At 41.6% G+C, this 27401-nt stretch overlaps 1 protein-coding gene and 1 pseudogene across 1 annotated transcript; one reads left to right on the top strand and one right to left on the bottom strand.

The window, feature by feature from the left end:
• Nucleotides 1–22: 22 nt before the first annotated feature.
• Nucleotides 23–23277, top strand: LOC145395746 (eukaryotic translation initiation factor 4H-like). The gene is made up of 7 exons (XM_080269284.1): nt 23–54; nt 6081–6249; nt 7587–7737; nt 12235–12363; nt 13702–13968; nt 14510–14699; nt 22670–23277. The coding sequence occupies exons 1-6, from the start codon at nt 23–25 to the stop codon at nt 14659–14661; spliced, it is 900 nt and encodes a 299-aa protein (XP_080125410.1). The 3' UTR covers nt 14662–14699; nt 22670–23277.
• LOC145395942 (5S ribosomal RNA) lies at nt 1859–1977 on the bottom strand (annotated as a pseudogene).
• Nucleotides 23278–27401: the final 4124 nt, after the last annotated feature.

The raw sequence follows: 27401 nt of genomic DNA, 5'->3' as shown, positions 1-27401 counted from the left end.
CGACCATTCACTTGAAACCAACATGGCAGGTTTCTATGATGATCAGTATTCCCGGTAAGATTGAATATTTTGGCCGACCGTAGATTATCTTTGGGATTATAGATCATGACTCGTGGTGCTTCACAGGCGCGATTACTTGCGTCAACTAGGAATTGGGTTTTCAAGTGGTGTTCCATTCTAGAGAAGGGAAATATTGAGTTGAAAAGATTTGTGTATTCTTGGCGCCTCGAACACCCTCATTCTGCACGAGCAGAACTCCGTGTGTTCGTTCTTGCAGGAACTTGGCATGTTCCGTGGATTAATCAGAATCTCGCTACGGGTAAATTGCCGAGAGTGGAAGGTAGTGTGATTATTTTACGTACGAGCGGGCTAGGTAATGTAGTTTTGGGCATTTACCAGATTGTCAAACTTGCAAGACACCTTATCAGTTTTGAGGCCACAGGGGATATTTAGAGTACCTCGGGGGTTCATTGCTTATGAATGGAGGCGTGCGTGGGCATGGATGTAATTGTACTAGAAGACAGGCATGGTGGAGTGGCTGTAGGTATTTAACAGATTCTCAAAAGTTGTCCATACACTGTTAGTTTTGAGGACATAGCTATCCTAACTCCCCATGTGTTCCACCATACTGGAGCTAAATAATTGCTGTGGATTATTTAGAGCACCTTGTTGGTTAGAGTCATTGGGGTAGAAGCTACGGTAGTATGGGTCCTGGGTGGTGGGACTGATGTGGTATGTTTGTGAGTATTTACCATATTGTTAAACTTTTTGACACCCTCTAAGTTTTGACGACAACTGGTACAGCAGTTACCACCTCTTCTTGTTATGCAAGGAAACAGTTTTTGTGTGATAATTACTAATTTTATTTGTCTTTAACTCGTGCAGACCAGTACAGTATAATTAGAATGCAATGTTATGCATCCTGTTTTTGTTTGTTTTTTTTATTACCAATTTTTTTGTTTATCATATTAAAATTGACATTAGTATAAGAAAATTATCATGATTTGGATTCATCAAATGTAAGTTGCTTTACCTTTGTAAAACATCTGAGGGTAATTTTCTTGTCTTGGTCCATACCCAACTTAGTGATAAACCTATATTTTTTTCATTCTTTTGACTGTGATTTGCTCCATTTTGGAAACAATCAGTTTCTGAGGTACACCCCCTCCTTTCTGACTGAATTACAAACCATTTCTGGCATTAACCATCCCAGATGCCTACTGTACCTAACCAAGACCCAAAGTAATCCAATCCTAACCAAAACAAACTCCAGCTGTACCTAAGTCATCAGCCTCACATTCCTAAAATAACAAGCAGGAATGGGAGCGCACTTGCAGCTCACAGAGGTCGTGGCTTAACAGTTGCCAGGTAACACCGCATGATTGGCTAGAGTACATCATATGACTTGCCCTGGTTCCAGGTAGCTAGGTTAAAAATTGTTAAACTGTCTCCATTATTATTGACTTCCAATGGAGATGTTGCAGAAGAAATGGTGCTCCTACTGACAAGATATAAATATAGCTAAATATAGAGGTTTGATTGTGAGTTTAAATTAAAATAATGCCAGTTTGTGTGGTCCTAATGTTTAGAATTATTTCCAGCCTTTAGTTGTGGGATGTAACATTCATGTAATTTTAACTTATGTATGCCTAATGTACAGAAAAAAGAAAGTGCTGTTATGTTTGCATATTTATTGTGTGCTATTCCTAAGTTTTAGAGGACATTGAAGTACAGTGTATAATTCATTCATTCATTGCCAGACGCCATGTATCCCAAACGGGGTGGTCAAGGGCTTAGAGTTAATTGTTTTACAGGGAGGGGCACTAATCCTCCACCAACCCCACTTGGCACGTAGGGATGCCAACAGCATCTGGTGTTCCCAGGCGGTCACCCATCCAAGTACTAACCAGACCCAACCTTGCTTAACTTCGCTGATCGGACGGGAAGCGGTGTACTCAACGTACAAAATCAGATGGAACCTCAGCCTTTTCTTTACCCCCACCCCTTTTTATGGGGAGGGGGGCAATTGAGTGTGTCATCCTTGTAGTCTTAGTCACTCTCTTACTGGCGCCATCTAGCATTGTCCATAGACCCCACTGCAGTTATCCTCATATTCTGTGAGGAATATGCATAAACTTGATTTCTTCACTTCAGAGCTCATCTTGTTGGAAAATTTGGGTTGAAGAAATTTAAGCAAACATTTTAAGAACTGCATGCATTACTGTTTAGAATTACCTTGGAGTGTGGTATTGTAAATGATAACTGTATACTCTTGAACTGCATTCAGCTGTGGTAATCATTCAACACTTGTTCAGACCCACATTCACCAAGGATCTTAGCCAGTTCTTGAATAATGAGCATTAACAGTGAATCATAAGAAATACTGTAATTTTGATTTGTTGCATTTCACAGTAGTGTGGTTTTGAAGTGTTTGGTAGTTATACTGAAGTTTTATGAATACAGCACAGTGCCTGATGTAGTAAGTTGATCTTTGTTGAGAAGTAGTTAACATTGTGTGGGTGTGTGTGTGTGTGTGTGTGTGTGTGTCCTTAACCTGCGGCTTCCCGTCGACATGAATTAACGTCCACGTGTTTTTGTCACTGCCAATCCCGTTGACGTTCATAAACGCGAATCAATTGCAAGGTCCCTAATTTGCACAATTTTCAATTTTTGCGAGTGATTTTTGGTACATATACACGGGACACCTTCCTGTACAAGATGCCAGGCAGGGACAATGCCTTACCCAGCATGACCTCCCCCCCCCAGCACGCCATTGTCTCAGTAATTCACCAGTTACCAGTGACCTGGCCAGTAAAGCCATGTCATGCCATGGTACGAAATTCAGGGCTAGAGTGATTCCCCAATCGATGACAATGTGGAGGACAAACTTTATATAGCATTAGAGGAAGAAACAGTCAGAAATGATGATCAGGTAATGTCGCCAAAAATGGTCAGGTATGTTGATGTGTTTCATGAGTGAAACAATGCTTATAATGCCTATATTACTGTGTGAAAACCAATATACTCTTGTACTACATATAAATTCGTACCAATAAATGAATGAATACCATTTATGAGTGGTGTGGAATGATTACACTCCCATAAAACTCGTTTTCTTTGGAGCCAGCCTGATAGAAAACACAGTAAGGTGAGGAGGTACTGCTACCTGTTTCGAGTATTTTAAACCTCAGGTGAGCAATTTCTCTCTGATTTTTCGATGTTTCTCACCAAAAGCGGAGATTTGAGCCAAAAAAAAAAAAAAATCCAAAAATGGTCGGGATTGGGGGGAGTCAGTGGTGGAAAAGTGGTCGGGATGGGGCGGGTTAAATGTCAGTGATGTTGATATGATAATGAATAAACAGTGAATAAAGGCCGGTTCGCATGGGCTAAATTGTGGCCATTTTTTTGCTGATTGTGGGGAAGGGAGTGCCAATTTCAGCATTTCTTCTGGAAAGGTGTTCAAACGTACGGAGAATGCAGAGGCTGGAACACAGCAACAGTGTTGACGAAGATGGACCATCATACTTGTACTAGGTGCGCAGCCTTTGCTCATACGCCATGCCTACTTCAAGATGAACCCTCACGGCTGCGATTTAGTTCATGTGAACCGGCCTTTACTGTCACACAGCTTTCCGGTGGCTCCAGGGGCCAATTGCATAAATTTTCTTAAGCATAAAATCATGTATAAGATCCCTTATGTATACCTTTATCTCATATAATCATACTTTTATACTCATTCTCATACCAGATACACCCAAACTGGAACGAATGTTAAAGTGAGAGTAAACACACAAGATGTTGTATTTGTCTTTGTTCCCAGTGCATTACCCTGCTTGGTGCTACCATTTTAATCAGCCGGGCCTCTGTCTCCTGATTTTGGCTAAAAAAGACTGACATGGTCTCCCTATCCCGGCAAAAAAAGTGGCCACGATTTAACTCGTGTTAACCAGCCTTAATTGCAGTACTGAACAGTAATCATTTAATACTGCAGAATACTTCATGTTTGCAAAGGAAAACTGAAGTTGTGCATCTAGAAACTGCTGCTTCTCATTAGTACTGTACCACATACCACAACTATCAGACTGGGCCACCCTCAGCTGTTTAATATACCCAGTATATTACAGCTGTATATGAGAGAGAGTGAATAATAGACAGGGGGAAAGAGAGTGAATGAGAGGAGGGAAAGAGACTGAATGAGAGAATGGGGGAAAGAGAGTGAATGAGAGAAGGGGGGACAGAGAGTGAATGAGAGAAGGGGGAAAGAGAGTGAATGAGAGAAGGGGGGAAAGAGAGTGAATGAGAGAAGGGGGGAAGAGAGTGAATGAGAGAAGGGGGAAAGAGACTGAATGAGAGAAGGGGGGACAGAGACTGAATGAGAGAAGGGGGGAAGAGAGTGAATGAGAGAAGGGGGGAAGAGAGTGAATGAGAGAAGGGGGAGAAGAGAGTGAATGAGAGAAGGGGGAGAAGAGAGCGAATGAGACAAGGGGAGAAGAAGACATTATACCTTTCAGCCCAAGGATGTGCTTTCTGCTAAATTCCTTTCTTCCTTAAGCCACGTCATGGTAGGCAGTTTTAATTAGCTCAGCAGGTTGAAGAATTAGAATTACAATCCTTCAAGGAAAAACCAGCAGCACATAAAATAGAGATATATTACATTTGTATTTTATGTCTCCATTTGTCTTCTTGTAGTAGATATTTGTTATACTAAAATATGTTTATTGTATTTCATATTGTGATGGATTTCATCGTCTCATCATCCCTCCAACTTCTACTGTGTATCATCTAATACTGGTAAGTGTAAAAAAGTAATTACCTTTCCATAGTACTGTATTGTATATGGTTTTACAGTTTATTACAGTAATCCCCATAATACAGCAGAATCAGTGGCAAGAACTGAACACAATCCCCTAATGGTAGGTGGAATAGAATGCTAGAGTTAACCCAACCATTAGAGAATTAGAAAGATTTTTTATGTACAGTACAGCTTTAGATTGATTTATACCTGAAAATCAATTATAAAAAATACATATAGAAGAAAACCATGTATAGGTATCATGACCCATGCTTGAGGACTTAACTTGGACCTTGTAGGGTGATCAGCACCTAAGTTTTTTGTCCTCATAATGAAATTGCCATATATTAAAGGACCACTTTAAAGGTTGCTGATGCATTGCTTTAGGTCAGTTTATGTGTATGGTAATAAAGCATGAAGATTTATTTATTTTTCGTATGTAATTGTGATGCATAGGAGTTCGTTCAGATTTACATGGCTGTTAGAGATCTTATGCGTCTCAGATTTCATTTTCCCAACAGTTCCCAGCAACTGTAGGGAAGCAGTTAGCTCTGTTTAGCCTTGCAGTCCATAGAAAACATCAGCTGCATCATGGCCAACCCCAGTACAGGTATTCCTTAAGGGAAGACATGGCATTATTCTTAGGGTTGAGTGGATCAGACCAGTTAAATTTGAATATCATACATTTTTATTACTGCAAAACTTCAGTTGATATTGATCTGAAAATTTGTATTCCCCTATTTAAGCATACCCATATACATACACAACAGGAATATTATTATTATTTTATTTTTTTATTTTTTTTATTTTTTTATTTTTTTTTTGAGGGAGGGGTTGAGGCTTGTGGAAAAATGCTTAACTTCATAACATTCTCCATGAACCAGTAAGACCCATCATCATCATCACTGGGACCTCCTTTCCCACCCAAGGGCAGGATGAGGAGTAGCAATGTCCAGACAGCCCAAGTTTGCCCAGCCCAATGGGCCATGCTTCCATTCACTCATCATTCAAGCCCCTGGAATCCTGGCTGTATCGGATACACCAAAAACATTTGCCACTTGCTGTAGCTTTACATAAATGTATCCGATTGAGTCAATCTGGATGCTGCCACGTTAAAAGGGGCACCAGTAAGACCCAAAAAAAAATAAAAGAAAAACAGAAATGTAAAAATGCTATATATTTCTGTACATGGGATGGGTTGATTTCCCTAAGTGTCTGTTTAAAGACTACTCTGTTGTACTAAACAAATGCTCCTCTCTTGTGGCAGAATCATTCATGATGGCAACAGTGGAGGTGGTGGTGGCGGCGGACGATACAATGATAGCAGCCGAGGATATGGTGGTGGTCAGCGCACTCGTAAGGCCCTGCCCACAGAGCCCCCATACACAGCATTCGTTGGCAACCTCCCACAGGGTATCGTTCAAGGAGATATTGACCAGGTCTTCAAGGAGCAGAGGGTAGGTAGAAAGCTACACTTACTGCATTGTACATTTTTTAGTGCTGTAAACAGTACACTAGTCCTGAAAGTCTTTAATGCCACAGCTACATTTATATGTTGCCTGATTTCCATATATCGTTTCATTGCATAATAAATTGCAGAAATATTGCCTTTAAAGTTCCTTTGCTGCTAGTAAAATTTGTCCACTTTCCCCAGTTACATTGAGTTATATTGAAAAATTCTGATAAATTTGGAACATGTACTTGACAGAGTGAAGAAAATGAGTTTGGTTGAGGGCAGCCAAACTGCAGAGGACTGGGTGATATGAAGGTGCTTTGTTTGTGATGACCCCTTATGGGATTAAGATGTCCGGCTGTAGGTAGTAGTGGTATGCAGACTAATTGCTGTGCGGTATCGTATTTGGATATTGTAACCTCTTGGATCCAGTGCCATTTCATTGGTTTCTCTTGCTTCCTCTAGATGGCTTCATTATATTCTAGTGATTCTTATTCTTCCTACCTCCAGATGGGAGATCATCTCCAATGAAGGGGTCAGAGAAAGCTATATCTACCAATCAAGTTTGAAAAGTTTCCTAAACTTAACAAAGTAATCTGGATATGGCACAATAGTATAAAGAAGCATCAAAAGATATTGCATAATAATTTTGTGTGTTGTTGTTGATCTACTCCAGTCTGTCTGGCTGGGCAGACCCATCAACTGCAGCCAAATAACAGCCCCTGCAGAGTTGTCCTGTGTAGTAAACTGATGTTCTCTTGTGGCTGACAGTACCACACCACATTTGAGGTTGCAAGGAATAGTGTGGAGGTTTGGTTCCTGGATGGATACCAGTACCACATTTGTGTCCCTCTACCAAGGTAACAGGGGCACCATAGGCTCCACTGCATCCCATTATTGGTTATATGGTTACCACCCAAAATTGTAAATGGTTTCCTGGAATACAGGAATTCATTAGGCTTGTCTCAGTGTAATTTCATAACTTTTTATTGATCGTAAAAGGGCAGTCATGTTAGCTTTGGCTTTTCTAAACTTGTCCCATTTCGGGTCATGTCCAGTGCTTTGAAATAATGTTGTTCTGGTGCCAGGCTCAGCAGTTTGAGTCTGGTGGGATGCAGACTGAAGTTACTCCTCATGCAGTCCACCATCCACTTTTCAGGGCATAGGGAGGAATTTAAGGGGCATTTGTAACTCTTCAACTGGGAAGCAGAGGTTTGGTTATATTGTTACCACCATGTGAAATTTTCCATCTGAAATAAATATGAACCATGATTAGAATAGTGATAATTTGTTGTCTTGCAGTTAAAGTGGCACATTTGACAATCATGTTTGTTATTTCAGGTGCGGTCTGTAAGATTGGTATTTGATAATGACACTGGAAAATTCAAGGGATTCTGCTATGTGGAATTTGAGGACGTCCAAAGTTTAGAGGATGCCTTGGCCTTTGATGGCGCTCTGTTTGTAGATAAAAACATCAGAGTTGATATAGCAGGTAGGTTACAGCATGTAATTATTTATTTTTTTTATCAATGTGTTTGTTTCATATTACCTATGAAGTTAACCTCCTCAAAAAAAAAAAAAAAAAAAAAAAAAAAAAAAAAAAAAAAGAGAGAGAGAGAGAGAGAGAGAGAGAGAGATCTTAATGTCTGAGGTGGAGCCAGGATTCCAAAGGCTTGAACGGTGTGTGATTGAGTGTGATACTCTATTCACTGAATTTATTTTTTTATCATCATCACATCCGGACTTTTCCCACTCTACGGCTGGGTGAGGAGTAGCAGCATCCAGACAGCCAAAGTCTTCCCAGTTCAATGGGCCACACTTACATTCACTTACCATTCATGCCCATGGACTCCTGTGCCCCTATTCAAAAACGTTCCTAGGAAAGTCCTAAGAACTGCTCTCAGCTGGGACCGTGTCTTGGGAATCGATTCATAAGCACTACCTAGAACGTACATGGCAATTCCTACCCAGGAATTTTCCGAAGTCCCAGACTTAGGAAAAGTGCTAACTGTAGCAATATTTTTTTCCGAAAATGCAGTTTTTGGCCAAGATAGAGAGATATATTATTTAGTAAAATACTCTAAGTCACAAAATGATTATAGAAATAATGTAGGTGGATTTCTTGATGAATGTAAGTATCTATTTTCCAGTTATATTTTCTTTTTTCTGTGGACGCTAGGCTATCGTGTATTGTAAACATACAGACGGCGCGGGAGCATTCAACCTCCTAGAAGAATGCACCCCGGTGGAACCTCTCGGTTTTCAAACATTCTTTTAAGTCCACTTTCATTGAGTATCCTAGCATCATGCACTGACCCTGGCCACTTGGCCAAACAGTTAATAATTCTGTACTTGGCATCAAAAACAACTTGTACATTAATGCTATGATACCGCTTTCTGTTCACATATTCTTCTTCAAACTCTTTTGGGGCTATTATTCTCTCATGTGTCCCATCAATTGCTCCAACCACCCTGGGGAAGCCAGCAATCTCCATAAATTCGATTTTTTTCCTTTGTAGTTCTTGGGGGTCTGTGGGGAACTTCAAGAATCTACACATTATTTCACGTCTGTAGAACGCATTTAATGTCTGTGAGATAACTCTGCTGACTGTAGGCTGTGAGGGTCCCAAATCATCACTGCTGCATAGTTGCATTTTACCTGTGGCCAAATGTCTCAACAAAATGATCACTTTCATCTCCGGGGTAAGTGCCTGGTTCCTCTCAGATGGACTTTGCAGGACATCTCTTACCAAGTCAGTAACAAAAATAATTCCTGCACGATCCAAACGGTATCTGCTTATCAGTTCTGCATCACTTAATTCATTCAACACGTCCCTACATGGGCGAAAAGTTCTCTGCTGACACCTCGGAGCTTGTTGTTGTTCAGTTTTCAGATCCTAGGAATATTCCCAAGTCGTAAGTCACCTCCCTGGCTACACCTAAAATCTCCGTGTCTTAGGACCAGTCCTAGGACGTGGGAGCGTTTATAAACAAGTCCTGCGACTTGGGATCAGTTCCTGCGACTTGCGACTAATTCCTAGGTCCCAGGACCTTTTATGCATACGGGCCCTGGTTCTATCTGATAGGCCAAAAGGCATCACCATTTACTGGAGCTTCACTTGTACCTATCTGATAGTCAGTCCGAATACTGTCATGTTAAAAAGGGGTGCCAAACCCCTGGTCATGCGCTTCTGCTCACAATATTCATCTAGTCAGCTCGATCTCCTGTCAGCCCATAGCCTCACCAACTTCCATATCTCACTTCCCCACACAGTCATCCACCATATCCCTCCACCTTCTCCTTGGCCAGTCTTACCTCCTCCCTCCGTCAGATTTGTTCAGATATACATTTTTCACCACTCCATTGTCATCCATTCTCTCCAAATGACCATATCGTCTCTGTACACTCTTCGATTCTGGTGTCCACAGATTTCCTAACTCTGCATCTTTCACAAATCAAATTATTCCGTATCCAGTCCACGCTTTGCACTCCACTTATGTTCCACAGTCCCATCTCCACTGCTCTTACTCTTGACTTTTCATTTTCATGCCACACCACAGTCTCACACATGTATGCAACAGTTGGTACTAACACTCCATCATGTAAGCCTTAGGCAGCTGCAGCACTGAAGCTTCTGTTTCTTATCAAGGCCTTCATAGTACTTTCCTTCCTTGTGTCACTCTGCTTTCCATTACTTTTGCACATTTTCCTCTTTTTTTCTATCACTGTACCCAGGTATTTGAACTCTCATACCACTTGCAGTCTCTTTCCATTCACTGTAACATCACACTGGGAGCCACCTTCTCTCTGAATAACCATCACTTTATTCTTTTCTGCATTTACTCCGAAGGCACGATGCTCTCAGACATCCATAAAACTCCAGTAGTCTACCAAGCTCTTGTCCGGTATTTGCAAGTACAGTATCATAGTACTGCATCATCAGCATACATCAATTTGAGATATTCCATCCTTCACCATTTATTACCAGTGCCATCCCTCTCTCCATTACACATGTTTTTACTTCTCTCATCATCCCATCCATATATATATTGAATAACCATGGGGACATCACACAACCTTGTCGTGCTCCCACATTGATCATGAACCGTTTACTGTATTTACTGTAGTTGCCCGTTTACCCTTACATGTGCCCCTCTAACATTGTAGAAACTCTTAACGGCACCTAGCAGCTTACCATCTACACCGTACATGCGCAAAACCTTCTACAGTTCTTCTCTGTCTACTTTGTTGTATGCTTTTTCCAGATCCTTAAATTCCATAAATGCCTTAGTCCTTCTCAGAAGCCCTCTCCACCATCTGTCTCACTGCAAATATATGATCCACACATCCTCTGCCACTCCTAAAGCCACTCTGTTTATCACTTACTAGGAATTCTGATATCTCTCATACTTTCTTTATAATAATTCTTCATTTACCTTCCCTATAACCCTCAGTAGACTTATGCCATGATAATCTTGCACTCACTTTGCTCTGCTTTATTTTTGTGGAGGGGTACGGTCACAGCCTTTTTCCACTGTACTGGCACAGTTTCACTCATCCATGCCATCTTGCGTATTTCCAACAAGCACTTCATTCCCCTCTCTCCACTACACTTAATTATGTCTGCATACGCCTGATCAACATTAGCTGCTTTCTCATTTTCAGCAGTTTCACAGTGTTCTTCATTTCTGTGAGTGTCATGTTTCCTGGCACTGGATTCCTTCTCTGCACATCCCCAGAACCAATTGTGTTTACAGCCGCTCTGCTCTCATCATTCCCATTCATCAGGCTTTCAAAATATCCTTTCCATCTGGTCCTTACTTCATCCCAGTAGGTTAATAATCTGCCACTTACATCGTTCACATTTTCTCAGTTCTTTCCACTGTCACCTCTACATTTCCACAAGTCCTTCCAGAATAACTTACTATTTTCAGTGTTATTTGCATTCATTTTTCTTCCAAGACCATCTTTTACCTCCTCCTTTTTCCTCTCCACTAGTCTCTTTACATGCTTCTTGCTCTCAGTATATTCAGTTCTTACTTCAATTTGAACCCCTGTCCTGTATCCACTCTAGCCACTTCTTTTCCTCCATTATTGTCTTAACTTCTTCATCTTTCTCCTGGTTTTTTGGACCCTACTTTACCTCATCCTTAGGGAGGAAAATGGTCAGGATGAGTTTCTAATATTTCTAGGGGTGGTTGGGGTTTATTGTTCACGTAATGCCACTCAGGGATGAGTGAGGATGGTCACTCTCATCTTAAATGTCAGGACCAATTGCCTAGACTGGGGTTCCTACGCTCCTCATGGGGCAACGTAGGATTAGATGATGGATGGATGGCTGAAGACCTTCACTACTTGTACAGTTATGCAGTATGGTACTGGTTATTTCTGCTAGCTTCCTTCAGATGATATTCAGCTTTGAAATGATGTTTAGCAGTTAAAGGAGGAGAAGGCTATATGTGTTTAGCCCCTTCTGTTTGACAAGTCACTTCTAATTTTAATATAATTTTCTGGTAGTACCAAGAACAAGACATGACCTACAGTATGTGATTCAAGGGATTAATGTTCTTTAAATAAATGAAATATATCTTACCTTCTTTCCTCAGTCCCTTACAGTAAGTGAACATTTCTCAATGTGTCACTCTGTACTACTCAGCTAATTGTCTTCCAGTTTCTTATCTTAGCATTTCCACCTCTCACATTTTATAGATAGACCTTAAATTTGCCTTACAGGGTATTAAGAAATAGGTCTTTATGGGGAGAATCAGTGCTTTAATTGGTTCCAGGGAACCAGACACTGATTGAAAACCTTGTGGGTGTTGAGTTACAGAGTGAGAGCATTACAAGTCAGGAAAGAGAGGTTTGGATAATGATGGAGATATTGTGGGTAGTAGCTGTTATTGTGTGGGATGATGATGATGGTGGTGGTGATATTTTCTGTGGTTGCTGTTATTATATAGTGAATCCCAATGTAGTTTTGCTTTCCAGAGTCAAGGCGAGGTGACCGAGGTGGCGGGTTTGACCGAGGACGTGGCAGAGGTGGTCGGGGGGGTGGCAGAGGGGGTGGGGACATGAATGACTTTAGGGGAAGGCGAGATGGACCTGATGACTATGGAAGTAAGTCAGATGACCTTAGGGGAAAGTGAAAACATTGTTTACAGTGCCTGACAGGGTCTTGAGAATGCCTCTTTCAAAAAGTTACCCCAGAAGGGTTTATGTGCAAGGAATGGTTAGGTTTACTGCCCACAGAAAACCTTTCAGGTTCAAGTAAGGCTGGTCACTCTCACCCTAAATATCAGAACTTGATAGCTTAGCCCTAGACTCCTGATGTGGCAAAAAGGATTCAATGATAGATATAATCTCTGTAAACTGAGGAAAACTGATGGATCAACTCTAGGTAGCAGTGGAAGTTCAGTGTGTATTTTTCATTTACTGAGGACTTAATAGAAAAGGGGGGTGGGGGGGTTGCTTATCATGAGGGTATTCTATATATCATTGGATTGTGTTCCTAGCAGCTATGGAGATTTCATAGAACTGTTTCATCAACTGTTTTGCATCTTGAAAGGCTTGCATGTCACTGATGTAAATAAGGTTAATATTTAATCAGTAGGTAGTAGATGAATTGCAGCCATCGGTTATGGGAGGCATTACTATGAGAGTGAAATGTAGCCACTAGCTAAGTAACCAGCCACACAGTCTTCACTCTTAGGCAAAGAACATTCAACCTCAAGTACAGGCACCTGCCGATCCATCTTCTGAGTAACTGTACTATGGGTCACAAAAGTTTCAGTGCATGATGTGTGTGAAACATTTGGGAACACTGAACATTGGTCACTGAAAAACTGTTTTAATGTCCGACATACCACACATTTGGTAGCCCTGATGTCAGAGGGTGTCATACTGTATATCACCAACTTGCAATATCCTCATGCAAACATATACCAGATGTTATGTTTATAAAAACGGACGTTGTTAATACACAGTGAGATGATGTTCAAATGCTTTCGGTAGGCATTGGACACCCCCTGTGCACCAGTACTTTTTGTGACGCATAGTACATACTGTAGAGTTCAAGCTGAGACTCTGACATTGTTAAAAATTTTATTTCGCATTGCAAATTTCTTTTTTACCAGCAGCTTCCAGCACCTGTTTGGAAGAAATTGTCTGGTTCTGGCATTTGTTTTAGTTTCCAATCCATAGAGAACATCAGCTGTACCATGGCTAACCCCAGTAAAAGGTTTTCTTGAGAGGAAACATGGAGTCATTTCTAAATTAGATTAGATTAAGTAAATAATGTAATAAAGAATATTGAAATAGGCAAAAGAAACCTCTGGGGAAGAGATGTTATGAAGCCTCCTGTGGCTTGTACAGTGTGGCCCATTTTATGAGTTAATAGAGAGGGAAAAAAAAAAAAAATGCCAGGTAACAACAGTGATACGCTTTGTTTCCCACCAGGTCGGTACAGAAGAGAGGATGATCGAGGGAACCGTGGTGGTCGAGGTGGTTATAGTAGTGGAGCTCCAGGTGGTGGGAGATATGGCGGCGGCGGCGGTGGTGGTGGCTTTGATGATCGGGGTAGTGGTGAGCGGGGCGGTTATGCAGGTAGAGGAGCCAGGCCAGGTGGAGGTGGACCAGGAGGGCGTGGTGACGGATACCCTAGACGGGACCGCAGGGACAGCGACCGGTCCCGCAACTTTGACGAGTTCAGAGAGCCAGACCCGGGTGAGTTATAGGTCATCCACCCTAACTTGGAGATTTGCGTCCTTTTGTGGCTTTGTCTGGTAGCTCAGTGGTAGAGTGAAACAGTACTACAGCTTTGTATCCTATTCACTTCACTTCATTACCAGCATCATATTTTTGAATTAATCTCGATACAGCTCCAAGAGCAGAGTATGCATCTTTTCTATAGCACTGCTGTGTGACTATCATCTTATTCTTGTTTAATCTTTAGTGCTGCTTGGCTCTCATTATAAAGGGCTAGTAGGTTTAAAATAGTTATACTGGAATGGGTATAGCTGATAGGGTAAAGATAATTTGCAAAGTGAATTGGTCATGCACAATGTAAGATCAGTTGGCTTGATACTAAGCAAGTTGAATTGACCAGAATGTCAGGAAAGGGGATAAACAACAAAGGCTTACACTATCCATATATACTTGTGATTAAAATGGCCATAGTCACTTGTTGATTTGTAATATTAGAGGTGTAATGATGGTGGTGGTAATGATGATAATTATGGTGACCTAGCACATTGTGTAATTTCAGAGGAACTGTCGCAGAGACCACGACTAAAACTGCTACCAAGGACCAAAAAGGACCCGGTGAACCAGATTGCGGAGACTTCACAGACCAACAGTATATTTGGTGGAGCAAAGCCACGCGAGGAGAATATAAAGCCAGATGTTGATAAGGCGTAAATGTACCTGTCTCCTTTTTTCTCCATCTGTATGTTCAGGTATGTTGGCTGATGTTTAGCTTTGTACAAGTTCACATACTGTATTTTGGTAGAATGGTACAGTATATCTTTTAAAATTTGCAGGGGTTAGGATCTTCAAACCTTGCAGTACCTCTATGTGATGTCACCAATGAGCACCAGAACAAGGCATGAAAATTTCTGCTGTTAGCATGAAGTGATGTATGTTTCATTTAGCCACTGGGCAGCAAGGGATATACATTATTGCAGAATGTGGGCTAAAGTAGCATTTTCCCCTCCTTTCACTGATCCACCTGGTGAACAAGCCAACATCTTTTCTATCCTTAATGACCTTGAGCAGCTTGTACAACACCACACAATCACACACTGCCATCACAACAACAGACACCATACCCTCAAACAAACAACAAGCAAACACTCCCATCCATCACTTTTCACAAGTCAGCCATCTAAACCCCCATCCCGAAGACCGACATATCATCCGACGTAAGAGACAGTTCGCCACAGACCCAGACTACGCACCTTTCACTTACAACCAAATGAAACACATCATTAACAACCTTAACCACTGATCTGCCTGTGGACCAGACAACATAAGCAACATTCACCTTAAACATCTTGGACCACAAGACATACAAGCATACACCAACATATCAAACTACAGCTACTCACACAACATAATACCCAACATCTGGAAGCATGGCATTATCATCTCTATCCTTAAACCCAACAAAGACCCCACGTTGTGACGTTACCCTCCTCACACCGCTCCATTACATTCCTCTGCACCCCCACTAACGTCACTGAATGACTGGTATTACAACTAGTCACACCTCACATTCCCCTAGCCCAATCACAACATGGCTTTAGGCCACTACACTCCACAAACACCCTTCTCACAGACCTTACGCAGAGAGTTTTCGGTGGCATGAATTCAGCCAGGCCACCACACAGAACACTCCTAATCACACTAGACATCAGCAAAGCTTTTGATGCCATCCCCTGCCACAACCTCACAAACAAAATACTCAACACAAACATGCACAATAACACAAAAAAATGGCTGGCAAACTACTTAGCAGGCAGATGTGCACATGTAACATTTGCCAGTCAGTATTCTAACATCAGAAACTTCACAAACGGCATCCCCCAAGGATCTGTTTTGTCCCCTACACTCTTTAACCTATACATGCATGACATACCCACACCCCACACACCACAGATACACATAGCTTCCTATGCCGATGATATAACACTTACATGTACGCACAAAAACACAAACACAGCTGCATACATCATCCAACCTTACCTCAACACACTACACGAATGGTTCACCACAAACAGGCTCAAAATAGCCCCATCCAAATCTACAGTGACTCTTCTCACAAACTGGACAGCAGAACACAGTCACATCCCACACCTCACCATAAACAACACACACACACACACACACACACACACATACACACACACACACACAGAAAGTCCTTGGTGTAACATACAATACATCAATGTCATTTAAACAACACATCACAAATATTAAAAATAACACCAAGACTCAATGCCTTGAGGTCACTAGCCCATACAACATTCGGAGACAACAAAGAAACCACCACCACAGTATACAAACAATAATCATAGGCTGCACAGCCACTACACCCACAGACCACCTACATCAAGAAACCAAAGTCCTCAAAGTCAGGGATCACCTAGACATGAGAGGCACCCAGTTTCTTGCTGCAGCCTCCACAAACCCACAACATCCACTATATTACATGGCAGCACATCCACCCACACCAAGGAACATCAAAACAACACCCAGCACACGATACCATACACAAATACTAGCATCTGTCCCCCCTCACCCACCTCAGACCAGCCTCCAGAAGCATATCCACGCTCAGATCACTTGCCGCACCATTTAGTCATTCAAAGACAACACACAGCTGCATGCACTGCCTCCTGACATCCACCCTTCTGAATCCTATTTCCCTCATGAGGACAGGGTCCACCTGGCCAGGCTGAGCTGTGGGCACCATCCAGCCCTCTTAAGCTACCAGAAGAGGCTGGATAACTCCGTCGCTGATGCCTGTCCAGGATGCAAAACAGCACCCCATATTATTAAGCACATTATGGAAGACTGCATTACACACAATCACCTACGCCAACAACACAACATACACTCTTTGAGAGCTCTGTGGGAAAGCCCGGTCTCAGCCATGGCCTTCCTAAGGGACTCGAGGCTTTTCGGCCGGACTGCCTTGGGAACTACTACTACTACTATTACACCCTACCCATATCCCTGACTGCCTTGGAGAGAGCTCCAACATACTTGATCTCTTCCTTACAAATAATCCTTCTGCATACACTGTTAATCTTTTCTCTCCGTAGGGCTCCTCCGATCACAACCTTATCACTTTAACCTGTCCTATCGCTCTGGTACGGCCTGTGGACCCTCCAAAGAAACGTCGTCTGTGGCACTTTGGAGCTGTGGATTGGGAGGCCCTCAGGCAGTACTTCTTTGATTTTCCCTGGAATGATTATTGCTTCAGTGGCCGGGAGCCATCTGAGTGTACCTTGCTCATTATGGAGGTTATTCTCTCGGGCATGGAAGCATACATTCCTTTGTCTAACGCAAGAAAGCCTTGGTTTAATCACGCTTGTTCTAATGCTGTCTGCAACAAGGAGAGGGCCTATAAAAGGCACTGGAGCCAACCCAACCCCGAATCACATCATTTTTATGTTTCTGCCCGGAATCGTGCTAAGTCTGTTCTTTGCTTTGCTAAAAATAATTTCATCTGTAGTAAATGCTCTCAACTCTCCAACTCAAATTCTTCCCGCTCCTTCTGGCACCTTGCCAAAAACCTTTCTAACAACTTTACCTCATCATCCTTCCCTCCTCTTTTCTGCTCTGTTGGTTCTGTAGCTATTTCTTCTACTAATAAAGCAAATCTCTTCGCTCAGACTTTCTCCTCCAGTTCCACCTTAGACGATTCCAGTGCTGTTCCTCCATCACTTCCCCCCTATGACTTCCTCGTGGCTGACATTAAAATTTCTTCAGCTGATGTATTTTCTACCGTCATAGGCCTCAATACTAACAAGGCATATGGGCCTGATGGAGTCCCTCCTGTTGTTCTCAAGAACTGTGCTTCTGTCCTTACACCCTGCCTAGGCAAACTCTTTCGCCTTTGTCTATCAACTTGTACCTTTCCTTCTTGCTGGAAGTTTGGTCTCATTCAGCCAGTTCCAAAGAAGGGTGACCATTCCCAACCCTCTAACTATCATCCAATTGCTTTAACATCCTGTATCTCAAGAGTTTTCGAGTCAGTTCTTAATGGAACAATTTTAAAGCATCTTTCTTATCACAATCTGCTTTCTGATCGTCAGTATGGGTTCCGTCAGGGATGCTTCACTGGCGATCTTCACCTACCTTTCAGACTCCTGGTCATCCACCTTTCGAGACTTTGGCAAAAGTTTTGCCATTGCACTTGACATCTCGGAGGCTTTCGATCGAGTCTGGCATAAATCTTTTATTTCCAAACTGCCCTCTTATGGTTTCTATCCTTCTATCTGTGCCCTCATCTCTAGTTTCCTTTCTGGTCATTCTATAGCCACTGTTGTAGATGGCCATCGTTCTTCTCCTAGATCTATCAACAGTGGTGTTCCTCAGGGCTTTGTCCTATCACCAGCTCTCTTCCTTTTATTCATCAGTGACCTTCTAAGCTGTAAATCTAACCCTGTCCGCTCTTACGCTGATGACTCCACTGTTCACCTTTCCATTCGGATCCCGCAACGACCATCTCAGCAGTTACTTCAGCAAACAAGGGATGTGGCTAAGGCAACACCTAATGTCTGACTTGGTTCACTTCTCTGACTGGGGTAAAAATAATATGGTTGTTTTTAATGCATCAAAGACTCAGTTTTTACACCTGTCAACCCAACAAAATCATCCACAGGTGTACCCACTAATGTTTAATAATATTCATCTTAATCCTGCATTATCCTTGAACATGCTTGGGGTTTCATTCATTCGGAACATATCTTGGAAAGACCATATTACATCTCTTGTAAAATCTGCTTCCAAGAAATTGGATGTGCTAAGCCGACTCCGTTCCTTCAATACCTGTGCACAATTGTTGAATCTATACATGGGCTTTATCCCCAACTCTTATGTATGGGGAGGCTCCCCACATAGAGCTCTTCTCAATAGGGTGGAGTCAAAGGCTTTTCGTCTCATTAACTCTCCTCCTCTTACTCGTTCCCTTCAACCTCTGTCTCTTCGCCGCACTGTTGCATCTTTATATCTTTTCTATCGCAACTTCAATGGTCACTGCTGCTCTGAACTGTGTGCTTGCATTCCTCCACCTCTACGACAGGCACATAGCACCTGTCTAGCAGCAAACTCTCATCCCTTTTCTGTCCAACTCTCTAATGCAAGAGTTAACCGTTACTCCCAGTCCTTCATTTATGCAGCAGGTCAACTCTGGAACTGTCTCCCTCTGTCTGTATTTCCTGCTTTCTATGATCTCCAGTCTTTCAAATGCAGTGTGTCCAGATCTTGAATTTGGGTCTCTCTTGTAATTTGTTTTTCTCTTGGAAGGAACACTTATTGTGGGCTCGTGGTCTTTGGTTCCTTCTTCCTAGCATTAAAAAAAAAAAAAAGTTCTACTTTAGCCCTGTGCATATGGGTGATCATTTTTAAGTTACTCCTCTACCTATCTATATTGCCAGACGCCTCAATCCCGTTTGGGGTGGCCACAAACAAATCGCCTCCAAATCGCCCTGTCCCCCGCCATTTCACTGCCCTGCTCCCAACTCACACCCCCCTCTCTCATATACCTCTCCACCCCATCCCTCCATCTCATCCTCGGCCTCCCCCTCCCTCTTCCCCCCTCCACCTCACTCACATACACTCTCTTCGTCAGTCTTTCACCCTCCATCCTCTCCACATGGCCAAACCACCTCAGTATGTTCCTCATAACACTTCCTATCACATCCACATCCACACCACAACGCTCCTTTATATCCTCATTCGTCAGCCTCTCTCTCCATGTGACTCCACAGGCTCCTCTTAAATAACTCATTTCCACTGCTCTCACTCTTGACTTGTGTCCTTCCAACAACGTCCAAGCTTCACTTCCGTATGTTAGAGTTGGTATCACAATACTGTCATGTAGTAATTTTTTCACTTCCATGCTCACTTCCCTGTTTCTTATCACTGCTTTCAAAGAACCAGCAACCTTTCTTCCCTGCTGTACCCTTTCAAGCACTTCACCCTCCAAACCTCCATCCTTACTCATCACACTACCCAGGTACTTAAACGTACTCACATTTTCCAATTCCTCACCATCCAACCTCACTGTACATTCACTGACTTCACCTTTCTCAAAGACCATCACTTTACTCTTCCCTACATTCACCTTTAGATTCCGTTTCTTACACACTCTCCCAAACTCATCCACCAAGCCTTGCAGCTCCCCTTCGTCTTCACTCAACAACACAGTATCATCTGCAAACAACAGTACAGGGAGTTTCCAAACACTATCCTCTCTCACCAGGGCCACTCCAACATCCACTACCCTACCTTGTACCTCTTTTATTACCCCATTCATGTACAGATTGAACAACCATGGAGACATGACACATCCCTGTTTCAACCCAACTATCAAAGAGAAAAATTCACTTAGTTCACCATCCACACGCACTGCAGCGTTCGCACCATCGTACATACTCTTCACAGCATTCAACAACTTCCCATCTACTCCATATATTCTTAACACTTTCCACAATCCTTGTCTATCCACCCTGTCATATGCTTTCTCCAAATCCATGAAAGCCGCATACAACTTCTTTCCCTTCTCTTGAAACTTTTCCACTAAAGATCTAAGAATGAATATCTGATCTACACAACCTCTTCCCTTCCTAAAGCCTCCCTGTTCTTCTCTGACTAATTTCTCTGTTCTTTCTCTAACTCTGTCAATAAGTATCCTACCATACACTTTTCATATTATACTAAGAAGACAAATTCCCCTATGATTACCACACACTTCTTTTTCCCCTTTTCCTTTGTACAAGGGAATAATTATACCTGACTTCCAATCCTCCGGGACTCTACCTTCCTCCCAGGCCAATCTGCACATCTTCCACATCCATTCTACTACTATCTCTCCCCCATGCTTCAGCATTTCACCACACACTCCATCAATTCCTGGGGCTTTCCCTGATTTAACTTTCTTCATTGCTTCCACAACTTCTGTCCTACTGAATTTTTCCTGTCTTCTCACCTCCCTCCTTCTCCCAGCCATTCCCCAGCCACTTATACTCGCATTACTTCCATCCTCTATGTTCAACAATTCCTTAAAGTGTTCTCTCCATCTGCTCACTTTTTCTCCCTTCTCCACTAGTAATCTACCATTTTTATCTTTCACTCCCCTGCTAACTTCACTTCCACCCTGTCTTACTCTTTTCACCTCTTTCCAGAACATTTTCTTACAGTCCCTCCACTTTGCACTCAAATTCCTTCCAAATTCCTCATCCACTTTCTTCTTACTCTCTCTTACTAATCATTTCACCTCTCTCTTTCTTTCTACATATAACTCTCTCTTCCGCTTCTCAACTTCTTCCATGCCCCTATTTCTCATCCATTCATTGTATGCTTTCTTCTTTTGTGCCACAGCCTGTCTCACCTCTTCAGTCCACCAAGCTGTTCCTTGCACCCCCTTCCGTCTTCTCTTCCTTCCACACACCACATCACATGCTGCACATACTTCTTCTGTAAATATCCTACACACACCTTCCACGTCTCCCATCTGCTCCAATTCATATTTGCCCAATCGTTCCTCCACTTCTCTCTTATACTCTACCTTTTTCTCATCCTCTTGTAACCTTTCCACTCTCCTTGCAACTATTCCTTCCCCTCGTCTTTCCCTTCCTCTCTTCCTCCATCTTACTTGAATCCTAATTCTGGCCACCACCAAGTAGTGGTCAGAAAGTCCACTTCCCCAGCCTCTATAAGCTCTTGCATCCATTACACATCTTCGCATCCTTTCATCCACACACACATACTCAATCATTGCCTTCCTTTCATTCAGTTCATCACCCACCCTTGTCATCACTCGCCATATATACCTGTGGATCATTTTATGCCTGAAGAGGGTATTGGCTATCACCAACCCCCTCGCAGCACAAATGTCCACTAACGCACTCCCATTCTCTGTCTCAGCAGGCACACCCCATTCACCAACTATTCCATCCACCTTCACATTCCCAACTTTACCATTCATATCACCGATCAAAAACACTCTCTCATTCCTTCGAAACTTTTCCATGCACACTTCTACATTTGTCCAGAACTCTTCTCTCACTCTTCTAGCACGATCTTGCGTTGGCGCATACACACACACACACAATCACCCACATTTGTATTCCAACTTTCAACTTTACCCACACAATCCTTGACCCAACTGATCCATACTGTCTTATGCTCTTCTTTCATCTTTTACTCACAACTATACATACTCCTTCCTTTGCCCTCTCATTCTCACCTACTCCAACACATATACCCCATCCATACTCCCATTCCCTCACACTTTCTCCTCTCCATTTTGTTTCAGTTATTCCATATACATCCACTTTCACACCCGCAAGCATCTGGACAATGTCTCTCTCTTTCACCTCATCATTCGCTCCCCTTACATTCCACATTCCGATAACCATGTCCTTTGTCCGGTCCTTGGTCGTCGTCTATTGGTCAGTCCTTGTCCGAGGCTTATTGCTTGTTTTTTTAGTTAGTTGTTTTCCGGGGAGGGGCACTAATCCTCCGCCAACCCTTTTAGTCGCCTTTTACGACAAGCAGGGATACTGGGGGAGTATTCTTGAAAAACCCCCCTACCCCTATGTGATTTGGGGGGGTTAAGGCAGGACTGAGTGTATGGACAACGATACATTACTTTACTACTTCTTGCAAGTTACAGTAATGTTTTTACTTCCAGGTGGTGTGAATATGCACATTTGGAGCTGCATAATGTGGTTGAGGCTTTATTCTGCACTAAACTATACACTGAGGACCACGCCACCTCTCTCCGGCTGACATCTAAACCCAACTGCCTGGTGTCGTTATTAATTTACTTTTGCTTCAATAAGGCAATTGTATTCAGCTTAGGAAAGATGTCTCTTGTTGGAGGGGTTTATTAGTGTGATATCTAACCCCTTCAGTTCGAAAAGACTATCCTGGGCTGACTAAAATCATCAGGACATTGCAAGAGTATCTGATGATTTTATTCAGTGTAGGAAAGACCTCTCTGTTTGAAAGGGTTTATGGTCATTCCTTGTTTTTCTCAGGTGTTAGGGAACAGAAATACCCACGAACTAAGAAAACCCACCTAAAAATGCCACAGCCCAAACTGAGCTGTGATTGCCTAAAATCCCCTTGTAATCCTGCCATACATCACACCCTTTAGAATCTACTCATTTTAAATACCTTAAAGTGTATTATCAGAACATCATTCATCTAAAAATAAAGTGTATTTTCAGCTTATTGCACAGTATTTAATATCAGACTTTGTTAAATCATTCTCCAAATACCTTAGTGTGTATTTTCAGATTATTTAACATCAAATTTTGTTAAATCAGATTATTTAACATCAAATTTTGTTAAAATATCCCAAAATATACCCCAATATTGTTTGTTTTGTAATGACTTCCTCACCTGCAAGTAAGGGCAAGGAATTACCATATGATCATTGGAGACCATTAGTACTGTAGGAGTTAGAGACATAGTTAACCCCTTCACAATCTGATTTCTGTCCTCAACCTGAATAAAATTATCTGACGGCAGGAAGAGTAAAATATAAAGTACGTCATTGGAGTGGGGGTTAAGGCTGTATCTAACCCCTCCAGTTTGAAGTCACTCCTGAGCTGAATACTATCCTAAGGAGATAGCAAGGAGAAAGTACAGATCGACATCCTTGGGCATGGTGGGTCAAGGAACCGAGTGGCCTGGCGTCGGCCTTCATCACGTATGAGGATTTTTTTTTTTTTTTTTTTTTTTTTTTTTTTTTTTAGTGATTATTATTTTTCTGTCATGGAAAGAAGTGTAATTATTTATTTTTTATTGTGGAAGGAAATGTGTTTACTGGCTTCAGGTGCAGTGTTTAAAAAACTTGCTGAGGTAAATTAACACAAAATAGTAATATACTGTGTGGATTTGTGTCTTGTGACTTAAATTGAACCTGCCCAGCGAGTTGAACCTGATATGAACATGTTGATGAAATGGGAGACAAATCCAGGCCTTTCATATCTATACTGCTTTGTGAGACCTGTATTTTTGTCAGCGTAGGAGACTCTGTAGCACTTCTTCCTTTTTAGTTAATTTCAGTGTGTGGCAAATCCATATCCACATGTATGTTATTTATGCAGGCTGTGTTGGCATTATCCCCCTTGTACAGCGATGTATGTTTCATTTCTTTCTTGCTACTTCCAGATGATTTTTCCTCTGCCCGAGATTTTTTTAACTGGAGGGCGTAGTGTTAGTTAATTCCTTCACCACTGCAGTTGAATTTAATCTCTAAAAATCATCTGTAGGTATTTCATTAAAATGAAAAAGTAAGTCACTGAATTGAAAAGGAAAAAACGTGTTTTATAAATAGCATTAAAAAGGATTGTTATATCTATCTAGCTGTAACCAGACACCGCAATCCAGAAAGGGGTGGCCAGAAAATAAAGGAAAATACAGAAGTGTACTATTCATGATAAATCAGTTACAAAAGGGGCGCTAGAAAACCTCCCAAGCTGATAAGAATATAGGGCTCAGAGACTAGCACTCTGGCATCCCTTACGGTGGCATGACGGAATGTGTACATTTAAATTTTACTGTATTTAATACTTTTCAGTGTAAGCTCATTAACTAGCAGCCAGTGCGACTTGCCATCAGTGCCCTGTTGTAACCAAGATTTGTTTTTGGAGGAAGGACAAGAGATATGGAACATTTTTGCCATCTCCTTTCATCCTAACTGCAGATATGATACCAGTGGTGTTTTTTAGGAAGAAGGAACATGGACATTATTGCAGTCTCCTTCCCTCATCTTCTGAAGAAGCAGGTACTGGTTATGTTTTTGCAGGGAGGAAAAGAAGAAGGATGTAACATTTCAGCACTCCCCATTACCTTGCTGCAAAAGAAATATTAGTTTTGCTTCAGCAGTAAGACAAGACATGGTTAGTTCCTGCACTCTCCCTCCATTTTCCTTCCTGCAAAACAAATCCTTGGTATAAGTGGGAAATTATCAAAGTTTTTTTTAATACAGAAAGAACAGAGTACATAGTCCCCTCATGTCCCTCGTTTCCCCAAAATAAATCGGTTATGACACGGGAGTGGTTGTGAGTTTGTGCATCCGGGCCCAGATATGTGACACAGGGTTGTATTCCAAGTGGCTTTGTAGATTTCGTAACACCTCTTCCTTGACAATTTGTTTAGCACATTACACCTCAGTATGGTCTTGTGTGTTGATGCAAGCTATGATGATATTATGATAATTTAAAAGGCACACAAGAGAAAGTTAAGGTGACATGCAGTAAATGAGTTGCTAAGGATGAGGTGCCATGAAGCCTGCCATGCCACTTACAGCAGTATTCTTAAAACATAGATGGCTAAGGGGAAGGCAGGTCCCCAGTGTTTGAAGAATACCTCTGATTACTTTTTTTTTTTTTTTTTTTTTTTTTTTTTTTTTAAAGCCTGTAATCCACTCTCAGATCAGCAAGTTTGATATAGAGCCCACATTTTGAGTGCAGTCTGGTATGATGTAGAAAAATTCGGCATGTGTTTGAAAGGTCGTTTGTTGGATGCCTGTTGTTATTAGTTTAGCCTGCATCCCACAGTATAGAGTGCAGTCAGGTACAGTGTAGAAAAACCAGGCACATTCCATCTTCATCTTCTTCAGAAACTGTAATTAAAAAACTGGTGACTTATTAGATTTGATTCCACATTATAGAGTGCAGTCACATACAACATGGAAAAAAGCAGGCATGTTCTATACTATGTGCTTCAGAACTTGTCAAAACTGGTGGCTTGCCCCTCCATTTGCCATTTTGAGCTTTGATAATACTGCCCACAGAATACGGCCCACAAACCCTTGGTAGCTGTGCCGAGCTTGCGTATCAATCCGCCAACTTGTCTTTTTAACCCTCTCTGTAAGCAAAATTAAAGTACCACATGCCAAAGTGTTGTCCGGCCAAATTGGTTGTTATAGCACGTTTGTTCTAGCCTGACGAAGACCCCTTATTACTCGCTTTTCAGTTCAGTTGGTGGCCAGGTGTAGTCATATTGGTGTCAGTTTGACTAACAACCAAGGAGACTCATTCCTACATCATAAGTAAGGCTCGTTGAATGTCACGCACCCATGACTTAGTACCAGTACCTGTTCAAGTTATGTGAGTGGCCCAGTTCCGTCAGGTGAAAACAAACGGACTATAGTTATATTATGCCTCTTAGATTAAGATGGCTAATGCAGCACAGTGGCCTGTTGTACATATAAATTAGGTAGAACTATACTGTTATTAAACTTGACATTCGGGCATTCTTGGCTTTTGCCAGGACATTCCTTTGTTTTAACAAAATAGTTGATGCTCCTAGTTGTTGACTTTAGACCTATATTTTGATGCAGCAGCAAGTTGGATGCATGTAGTGGTGCAAATTCTTCACAATGTACAGATTGAGGAATATTGCATTTAACCCCTGGAATCCAGGTGACATCCTCTTTATTCTTGCTGCTACCAGACAGTTTTACTCAGTTTGGGAAAGGCCTCTCTTATTGAAGGGGCTCATTAAAGCTGTATCTAACCCCTCTGGTTCAAAGAGCCTATCCTGAGCTGAATACAATCTCAGGAAAATGCAAGAATAACGTTATTGGAGACATCTCTGGTCTGTGTGGGTTAATGTTCCTCTGCACCTTTTGGCTAACTTTACATGCAACATTCACAGTTTGCTTAATGATGGAATCCTGTACATTCAATTAAAAATCACTTGCTGGCAAGGCATTGTTTCTTGTATTATGAGTTGATACTGTGTTACTTTTTGTATCCTGTATTTTTATCCAGTTAATAATGAATGAAGGAAAATGTCATGCAGTGAAGTAAAACCTTTTATAGGTTATGAAAAATATCTTCTGTGATTTTGTTCTGATTGTACAGATCACAATAAATTTAAGTACTTTCTAAATGGAATTTAACTTGTCATTGTACTGTATGTGTATTTGATACAAAGTTTTCAATGCATTTTAAACAGTGAAAGTAAATTATATTTAGATATGCAATGAAGGTAATGATTTGTTTAATTTTGAACCCGTATGCTATTAAATGTACTTAATGCATTGCTAGTTTTCATTTATGTTCTTATAATCACGTGTTAATTGCTTAAGGACTTAAGTAAATGTGTGGTCTGGTATGTTACTGTATACACATGATGTGTTGACCAAACATTTTGGACATCTGACTTCCCTCCAAGATGATTTATACCAAAGAGAATCATCCATGGGCAGAGAAACATACCAAGTCCCTCTCAGTTTAGCGATATTAGCTGACAGAGGAAGATATGAAGCACGGGTAGTGGAAAAAATATTTTGTCCCCAAATGTACTTCCCATTTGTTGGAAACTTGGGGAAAAAGAAAGACATAGTAATACATCCCAGAGGAAATACTTTAAAACAGCTAATTAATCCATATTTAAGAAGT

The sequence above is a fragment of the Coenobita brevimanus genome, chromosome 33 (assembly GCF_032717465.1).
Source record: "Coenobita brevimanus isolate Jiangsu-jjx chromosome 33, ASM3271746v2, whole genome shotgun sequence".
Classification (NCBI taxonomy): Eukaryota; Metazoa; Arthropoda; class Malacostraca; order Decapoda; family Coenobitidae; genus Coenobita; species Coenobita brevimanus.
Note: the sequence above shows the minus strand (reverse complement) of the source record. Positions and strands in the feature narration are given on the sequence as shown.